This window comes from Mixophyes fleayi, chromosome 6 (assembly GCF_038048845.1).
Source record: "Mixophyes fleayi isolate aMixFle1 chromosome 6, aMixFle1.hap1, whole genome shotgun sequence".
Taxonomy (NCBI): domain Eukaryota; kingdom Metazoa; phylum Chordata; class Amphibia; order Anura; family Limnodynastidae; genus Mixophyes; species Mixophyes fleayi.
In genome coordinates, this window is record NC_134407.1 from 200,019,698 (window position 1) to 200,029,588 (window position 9,891).

Below are 9,891 nucleotides of genomic sequence, written 5' to 3' on the forward strand. Positions count from 1 at the left end.
AGTTAGATCCCCACCATTGACTGAGGCCTCTGACCCACCAACATCAAGTAATTAAAAGAACAATCCACTTACATAACGATGCGTCTGTTCAGAAACCAATACTTCCGCCTCTGGCGGTCATATCCGATTGGCTCGTGCCTTATGTAAGGTTTGTTTTTTTGGATTTCAGCAATGCAGTCATTGACGCCAGACACTTTATGAGCCACGCACACTTCGCACTGCCACTCGTCCTCGGGTACCTCCTCCAGGGGTGGTTTAACGCACTCCAAGTGGTAAACAGCAGAACATGTCTCACAGCAAAGCAAGTCCCCCAGTTTGTGGCACACGCGACAATGGTCGTCATATTGGATCACTCCTTCTGACATTAACTCCTCACGGGCCATGTTGGTGGTTAAAAACTGATCAACGAGGAAGAGCAGAACCTGCACCTTGCTCTCTATGGGCCCATAGGGGTAATCGTCCACCTCCTGGAAGGGTAGCACGTGGTGGTATTCAGTGTCACTTTCACAATACACTCGCAAGACCTCAGGCCACGTCATCCCATCTATGAAGTACAAGGTGGAATTGACGCTGTCTTTTAGGTCAGCGGGTCCAAAGGTAGTATTTGAGGTATCCTCTTCTCGTAGGACAGCTTTGAGAAGAGCCACATGTGTTTCAGCCATCAGCGTGCACTGTTCCAGGCTTACAAGAGCAGCGCAGAAGTCCTCGAAGCGGAAAGGAGATAGCCGCAGGACTGTGCCAAAGTTCCTCAGCACTTCATAGATTGCTATTACGTTCATTAAGTGCTCACTAGGTAGCAACAAGTCTTCTGAGGACTTGGGAAAGTCCAGAGGGGGGACATCTTTCTCTTCGAATATTGGGGAACGTGGCCGGTGAACTCTGGGTTTTCTCCTTCCTGTTTAAACATGAAAAGATTGGTTCAAATGCTGTAACAGAAAATATGATGCTGGACATGAATATATATCAAGACTTGTATAACAACATTAAATGAAGTGTTGTTTATATCTAGATATAACTAAACTGCTTTCCTTTACTGTAACGTAACAGGTTTTCAAAGCTACTTGAAAGTGTGCCGCTTATGCATAACTCTGGAGAGGTCCTGAAGCGGTAGTCTAAATAATTGGTTTCCAGTCTCCTACTGATCAGAAATGCTACATAGAAATGAATTAACTAGCATACAGGAAAAAACTGAAAAACTCCTATGCTATTTGAGCTTTTGATCAAAAGCAGCACACTTTTAGCCAGTCTATATTTGCCATTGATGGTAAAGTAAGGAAATATAAGATTTTAAGCAGTGTAAAGCTAACGAGTAGAGGGGACAGATTCACCTTTATACTGCATAAAATAAAAAGTCATTAATTTAAAAAGGCTTATAATTGAACAACCGGTGAACACCAAAAATGTAGTTTTGACACTTATGTTACAAGCACTGAAACAAAAATAAATGGTACTTTGGCACACAGCCACAGAAATGACTGTAGCGTTGTTTTAACCTAATGACTGACTATGCAACATATCTTGGTCTATGGTTACATCAAGGCATTAAAAAGCACCAGACACAATTCAGTAGCAGTACTGGGGAATAACACTATACAATACTGCAACTCATACTGATTGAACACAAAATAATATAGCTGTATAAACAATGGAATTGAAGGTGGTAAATGTTTTCTACATCAGGGGCTATAAGCAAATATATGGGTCAGTAGTGTGCACTACAATTGTATGTTACAATAATTGATAGAAAACTTTGCCTAGATTATATAAAGGTTTGGTGAACAATATGTTAAGGTGAAATAAAGTGTGGCTAACAGCTCTCCTTTAGCTTTCTGGAGAGGGAGAGTATGTGAGATTATATATATATTTATTTTCAGCGAATTACAGGAAAAGCTTGGGTGCCAAGATACTACCATCAGACATTAGAAGAAATAATAATCTGCAAAGGAAATGCTCCACCATTAAAGTACCAAACAGCCTATTGGGGACGTCACTGTAATGTGTTGGTGCAACAGGTTTCTATTGCACATTCAACAAAAACCTGCACCTTCAAATCAAGAAGTTACAACAGGTTGTTCTTTTCTTTAGTAACCACAATCAGCAAAGGCCTAAAAGTACCCCCTGTTCAGCTCTTGTTTGTACAGCTGCATCCTGTAGATTTCTCTTTCACAGGGTAATAAACATAAAAAAATATATAATTTTCTGAACCATCAAAAGAAAAACAGAAATATATATATAATATATATATATATATATATATATATATATATATATATATATATATATATATACACACACACATACACACATTACTGTTATAGAGACCATTTATAGTTGGATATTACAGTCTAAATTGCCTAATACACACTAGGATCCATTATAGTCAGCTACCGATTAACGTTTTTTGGACTGTGAGAGGAAACCAAACACACCGACTCCATACAGATAAGGCCCTGGTTGGAATCAAACTCATGGCCTTTGTAAGGCAGCAATGGTAACCACTGCACTAAGCAGTGAATACAGAACAACTGATAGTTCTAAGAGGCATTTACACTTTAAAGGACAACAGGCACCCTTATAAAAATATGTTATACATGTGCAAACAATAAACAATGCAGCCTTCCCTGTACAGCAATGCACAATGAAAACAGAAATGTCCCTGTTAATTGACCCCCTTCAATCCTTCAGTCATTGCTATAGAAACAAAGCGGATAGAAATTACATAATGAGATAACCTCTTACAGCTTAAACACAGAAGTGAAAGAGTGCCCGACAGTATAAACAGCGCGGTGATCTGTGTGTCCAGGGTTAGATAAAACACCATCTCATGGCTGTAATTAGAACCACACATTTTCCTAGGTGAGACAGTGGGGGAAGATGAACTAGTAATACATGTGTTATTAAAGAGCAGACTGGGCAACACAGGCGTAAAGCTAGGTACACACAACAGAAATTCCTGCTTCTGCTTCCGGAGCATCTTTGCAGTCACCCTATTTATATGCCTGCTATACCCCTAAATCACACAACTGATGTAGCCACAAGGCAAAGACCTACGGACAACATTCACAAATCATTGGATCCCTGTTCACACATTTGACTAAGCAGTGACACATTACATAAGCAAATGTGAACTGGAAACTCTGCTAGAACTTCCCCCCTACACCACAAACGTAAAATATTGTGGGTGCTTGTACCTCTCTCAGGAAGCACACAGCAGTCTCTACGGTGTGTGTGGTTCTATATATGCGGAACTGCCAGCCTTGAGTGATACATGAGGTACCATGCACCTGAATAGGAAGCCACACTGAAAAGAGTCATTATCACATTGGTATTTTCTTATTTTTTATTTAAATATGATACTAAATTCCATATATATTTTTTTAGAATTATATTTGATACTCTGTAATGATCATATTGTACATTTCTTTTAGTGATATCCATGAACAAATGAAGCCTATTCACAGGCTGCATACTAATGAATGGGAATTCACAAAATGGCAGTCCCCATTATATGTAGACAAAAAGTATATTTTAATTGGGTTACATAATCCACAACAGTTAGGTGCCTTGTTGGTACCCGTAACACAAGCAGACTATAAAAATATATTTAATAAACTAACTTTTGAATGACGCTTACCCACAGCAATTGTCTTAATCAGTAGTAAGAAACCTAATCAAAATATACAATTCCGTTTCATAACAGATGTCAGTTTGGCTTAGGAAGTGGTTTTAACACTAAAAACAAATGATTGCAAAAAAATAAATGAAATGTTAAAATATAACCTGAAAGCCAGACTTCACCGCCCACTTCACCCCCAAAATAAGTAATTCTCCTCCCTTCGGCCCCCATCCCATCTACCCTTCCCACCTAGTCCTCCCTCCCAATTCTGGGGATAAAATATAAGCCATCTCTTTACTACTACTTTGTAACCTCCTCCTCTCTCACTTTTCCTCACTTCAATTTCTCTCTCTCTCACTTACTTTTGGTCCCCCCTTTGCCAGTCTCCTACAGAATACAGTTCAATCTCTTCACCCTGACCTACAAAGCACACAGCCACTACCCCCCACCACCACCTATATCTCCAAGCTCATTTCCATCCACTTCCCAACCCCTCTGCTCTTTAAACAACTGCTGCCTTAACTCCCCACTAATCATTCCCATTGCCACCTCCAAGACCTCCGAAACACACTCTCAATAATGCCATCCACTAGCCACCAAGGCTTCAAACATGCCCTATAAACATCTTTTCATCAAAGCCTACCAGCCCTCCTAACTCACCCCCGTCCCCCAAAATTATTCCTCACTGTCTCCGTCTTTGTATCTGCCCCTCTCCTCTAAATTCTAAGCTTTTACAAGGAGGGCCTTTTTCCTACCCTTTCCTTTTAACCTCTGCATCCTTGACAAACACTTTCAGCCTGGTCTCTAAGGCTAACCCTCAGCGTCTCTAGCCCTGCTTCTTGTGCCCACAGTCCTGGGCACTGGCTTACTACATTGCGGCTTGCTCACTGCTCTGTCCCTTTCCCTCCTTCTCGTTACCATAATCCTCATCGTCTAACCTGTACTCATTCTCCCCTACTTTTTATTTTGTTGCTGTTTGTTCATTACATAATTTTGTGATTTGCTATCACTAACATATCAACAATTACATTGCTCACAAAACTTCTGTGTGTAAATTCATCTATCCGTAAGAATCATGTTGCCTAAAAAAGACTACGGGGTAAATGTATCAAAGCTGAGAGTTTTCCAGCGGCTTTGAAAAGCCAATCAGATTCTAGCTATCACTTCTTTACTACATTCTAAAAAATGCTAGCTAGAATCTGGTTGCTATAAGCAGCATCTCCACTTTTCAAACCCACTGGAAAACTTTCAGGTTGATACATTTACCAAGTGTCACTTAACCTCCAGCTCCTAAGCAACAATATCAAAAAACACAAGTATACAGCCTCCATGCTTTATTGATTAAATAATGAATGCATACAACTTTTAATCAATTCACTATTAAACCTGTAGTAAACTCTACAGAAAATGTTATTAAAATTTTACCCCCTAGTCAGAACCCCAGGGCTACTCCTGAAGCTCCTATGTTCTTATGACAGTCCCAGTCAAAATCAAGAAATTGTGGCCTGTGACTGGTTCTCCCAATAACACCAACCCCTCCCTGTTGTCACTTTAAAGTGTAATTGATTTGCCGGTTCTGTATTATAAGGGAGGAGCACATCAGTAAAATTTTAGTCACTGGCATCTAGGCTCATATTAATTTCATGAGAGCTGTCCCATAAACTCTCCACTGAGCAACTGGACATTAGAACAATTTTATTAGGTATGATTGACATAGTATGCTAAACAATACTTCTCTGTCCTGCATAACTCCTGTAAAGACTTAACTAAATGGTCTACAATAAAACCACTTGCACCCAATGCTCCATGCACTTCATGCTGAGCTACAACTAAGAGTAAATTTAAATATATCAGCCAGTTTTATATTGTTTACATACAAATTAAAAAGAAGATCTTCACCCAAGGGCTACATCCCCCTGTTTGACAGGGATGGGGTGTTATAAGCACTTATCTCCCCTAACCCTCAAATAAATAATTGGTAAACTCAAAGAAGGGATACGATTGTGTTAAACGCTTGTTCACTTGAAGCAACACCAGAAAATTATAACAGACTAATCAAAACACAAAAGAATGATCATCTTACTAACTTGGCACAGTTCAAAAACAAAAACATGATTATCCTTGATTAATTCCAGCAATTGAAGCAAAAAAAAAAAAAAAAAGAGGCTCTAAATGGTTGAAACCAAAATTAAACTCAGCCCTGTCTCAGCATCAAATTCTTCAGGAATAATGGAAACCAGTTTCCCTTGCCATTGGAACATTAACGAGATCTTGAATTAACCATCCCATCTGGGCTAAACACAATACAAAGTATACAACATTGTAGTTGTACCATTACCTGCAAAAAGTAGCATCCTACAATACACCTCGCCAAAAACCTAAACCACCTTATTTTGAGAACAGCATAGTCACCATCCATTATTATAGAGTTGAAGTTCCTCTAATAGAGACATTTATAGAATATAGAACTACATAATACAAATAATATAGTATACATAAACTATATACAGTAAAACAGCAAAGCACAATATCCAATCAACAAACCACCTGCAACAAACTCTCACCAAATACTCCTGCGTTCACAACAGAATATTAAAAAAAATAGAGAGATAAATCCTCCAACAAATTCAAAATGTATCTATTTTCACAAAAGCAAGAAGTCAAAATTAAAAGGAAAAAAAAAGGAAACAAGACCATAACCATAAGCTTCAGGCCCAAAATTCAACAGGCAAGAGAAGAAAAAAAAATTACTACAAAAAAAAAAGTATTGGTCTAAAAAACAAGACTTGTTTGTGTACATTTGGGGTGAAAAAATATTATTAAAAACTACCTAAAAAGAAAAAAAAGAAATGTCACAACAAAACAATGTTGCTGAAATAATAACAAAACCGTATAATTAATGGTGTCAGGGAACTGCTTGTTCCAATAACTTTCCAAATGTAAAGAGACCAAAACAAGTCTCTCTGCAGCAGGTATATAGAGTGTAGGAGCAGTAACAGAGTGCCCACATGTAAGTGTATGAGTGGAAGTGGCCATGGGACAGAGGGGGCAGTGCTGATACCCCCTGAGGGGGCACTATCCCACCACACAGGGTGGCAGAGAGCCCTAGCAGGGACAACAAGGTCTCCATCTTGCACAATGGCCGCCTCTCACCCCCCACCCACTACCACCCCCACCCCCCTCAGGGGTCCCCGTCCGGCAGGGGGCGCTCCTGCTCACCCGGGGTGCTGCTGTACGTGCTGTGGCTCCTGAAGCTGCTCTCGGTGCAGTAACTGGCGTCGTCCTCGTCCTCCTCCTCCACGTCGTGCTGGTAGTCCTCGTCCTCCATGTCCTCCTGCTCCTCCTCGCTCTCCCGGCGCTCCTCCGGCTCCTCGTCCTGCCCGCTCTCCTCCTCGCTCTCATGGTCGTCGTACACCACCTTACTGCTGGGGTTCCGGCCTGCTGCGGCCCTGCATCCCCGGCCTCTCCCCCGCTGCCCGCCGCCGCCGCTGGCCCCGGGCCCGCCCCTCCTCCGGCGCCGGCCTCCCCTGGGGGAGCTCTGCCTGCGGGCCTCGGTGTCTGGCGCCCAGCGGCCCCGGCTGCTCCCCCGCAGTCTGGAGCGCAGGCCGGCGGTGGGCCCCGGGGAGGTGTCGGGCGGCAACGCGGGGGTCTTGGGCGGCCTTCCCCGCCGCCCCCTCATGCTGGGGCCTGGAGCGGGGGCAGGGGGAGGGAGCGGTGCTGGGATCAGGGGGGGTGACACGGAAGGGGGTCCCGGAGAGCGTCTGTGGTGCCCGGGGGGACGGGGAGAAAAGACTCAATCCGAATTGGCGGCGCCTCGCTCCGGATCCACCGCGGCCGCCATCTTTCCCTCTCCCTCGACTGGAAGAGCCAGGCCTGCGTCACGTGTCCCCGGGGAAGAGAGGGCGGCGGGCTCCCCCTGCCGGCCGCTGCGTGGGAACTGCAGAGGGGTCCTGCTACATTGCCTTGTCTCCAGCTCTTACCATATACACAGAGCTCCCCAATAATTATTATATACATCCCCTATATTTACTGTGCTACACTATGCCTAGGGTTATTTACAGCCCTAAATATTATTAACTTTGCTGTACTACAATGTCCTGTATATACAACTCTCCTTATCATATGCACAGAGCTCCCCAATAATTATTATATACACCCCCTATATTTACTGTACTATACTTTTTTAAAATTATTTATAACCCTAAATATTATTAGCTATACTGTGCAACAATGTCCGGTATATACAACTCTCCTTATCATATATACAGAGCTCCCCAATAATTATTATATACACCCCCTATATTTACTGTACTATACTTTTTTAAAATTATTTATAACCCTAAATATTATTAGCTATACTGTGCAACAATGTCCTGTATATACAACTCTCCTTATCATATGCACAGAGCTCCCCAATAATTATTATATACACCCCCTATATTTACTGTACTACACTATGCCTAAAGTTATTTACCCCCCCTAAATATTATTAGCTTTGCTGTACTACAATGTCCTGTATATCCAACTCTCCTTATCTCATACACAGAACTCCCCAATAATTATTATATACACCCCCTATATTTACTGTACTACTTTTTTTAAATTATTTACACCCCTAAATATTATTAGCTATACTGTGCAACAATGTCCTTTATATACAACTCTCCTTATCATATACACCCCTTATATTTACTGTACTACACCTTATGCCTAAAGTTATTTACAGCTCTACATATTATGTATACTGTATTACAATGTCCTGTATATTCAACTCTCATTATCATATACAGAGTGATCCGCAATAATTACTATACCCACCCCTATTTATTATACATACTGTAATAGACTGTCCGATCTCCAATGTGTATTATATACACCCCCTAATCATTATTTCATATACCGTGTTACATTGTCCTGTGTCTATCTCCTCTTATATACACCATGGTCTCCAATAAATATCGTATACAGCCTCCTAAATATACCGTACTGCATCTGTGTGAAGTTTGTATGTATTTGCTTGGATTTCTCTCTCTAGTATCCTCCCACAGTCCAACAAAAAATCCATATTTGTGGGTAGGTTAATGTTTGCATGGTAGGGAATACAGATTGTAAGCTCCTGCCAGCCAGGGTAGGGGGCAGCGGGGGTGAGGGCCCAAAACCCCTGTTTTATTGGGGACCAGCCTAACCTGGGTAACGGATTTCAGTTAGGGAAATTTTTTTTGATTTTTTTTTAGTTATCTGTTCATTTACTGGAGGAGCTTCTCACAATTATTTCAATGGCTCATTCATTTCATTGAAATTAATGGGATATTACAATAAGTGAGAAGCTCACTACTGCATGCATCTGGAGACATTCACAAATGCATGCAAACGTGTTGAAAACATATCAACCATGGGTAGACTGCACGTGAACTGCATATCAAAAGCATGTGCAGAATCATAAGCGTTTGTATGCATATTCACATGCCATTGGGAGACTAGCCTTAAGAATTAAGTACTCTAGAACAGTGCCTATATTTACCCCACCTGAAGGTTGTACTTCCATCTTTTTTCCAGGATCCTGCACAGATGTTAAATAAAGTGCGTTTATCAATATGGTTCAATCGCTAAGTCTTATAAAAAGAAAGCCTGACAATATTTTTATAATTGTTTGCATTAAATATGAAATAATCTGCACATCAGGCCACAAGAGATAATACATCAATTTCATTAATAATTTGTTAAAAACTTTATGTGTAAGAAATCTTGTAGGTTTACAATACCTAGTGAGCCACAGGTTGTATAAGGCTAAGCCAATCACGGATGACCTGTAACACTATGTAAAAAATAGCATCCTAAATTGTCTATTTATTATATAGACAATTGAGGTTGAAAAATACATATATGATGCATATATAGACAGCAGCTAGATATCCTGCAATGATGCTAGCATGCCTATTGTAAAATACATAATGTACAGATAGAAACTATTTGTTTTGTAAGGATGGTATAATGCATGCTGTAAATCACATATAATGTAGATAATACACAGACAGTAGTAGCTAGTTACATTCTAAAGACAGCATAACGTAAATTGCAAAATATATTATACACCATTGTATACCATACGTTTAATAATAAACAAAGCTCAATACTGCCACCTAGTATGAGTGTGATGTATACGAAGTACGTAAGAGAAGGAGTCACATGTGCTGTAGTCGTGGCCGAGTGGTTAAGGCGATGGACTAGAAATCCATTGGGGTCTCCCCGCGCAGGTTCGAATCCTGCCGACTACG

The 9,891-nt window shown here is 40.9% G+C and overlaps 1 protein-coding gene and 1 non-coding gene across 11 annotated transcripts in view; one reads left to right on the plus strand and one right to left on the minus strand.

Annotated features, from left to right (window-relative positions):
* The window catches only part of BPTF (bromodomain PHD finger transcription factor), a 42,144-nt gene extending 34,651 nt beyond the window's left edge, over window positions 1-7,493 (minus strand). For all 10 annotated transcript variants that reach the window (XM_075178016.1, XM_075178020.1, XM_075178017.1 and 7 more), the window contains exons 1-2: window positions 6,836-7,493; window positions 73-895 (exon numbers count right to left, since the gene is read on the minus strand). In XM_075178016.1, the coding sequence (XP_075034117.1) occupies window positions 73-895; window positions 6,836-7,295 (1,283 nt within the window). In that variant the 5' untranslated portion in view covers window positions 7,296-7,493. The remainder of the gene's footprint in view (window positions 1-72; window positions 896-6,835) is intronic.
* Window positions 7,494-9,809: 2,316 nt separating this feature from the next.
* Window positions 9,810-9,891, plus strand: TRNAS-AGA (transfer RNA serine (anticodon AGA)). The gene has a single exon. It is a non-coding gene; the product is annotated as a tRNA-Ser (tRNA).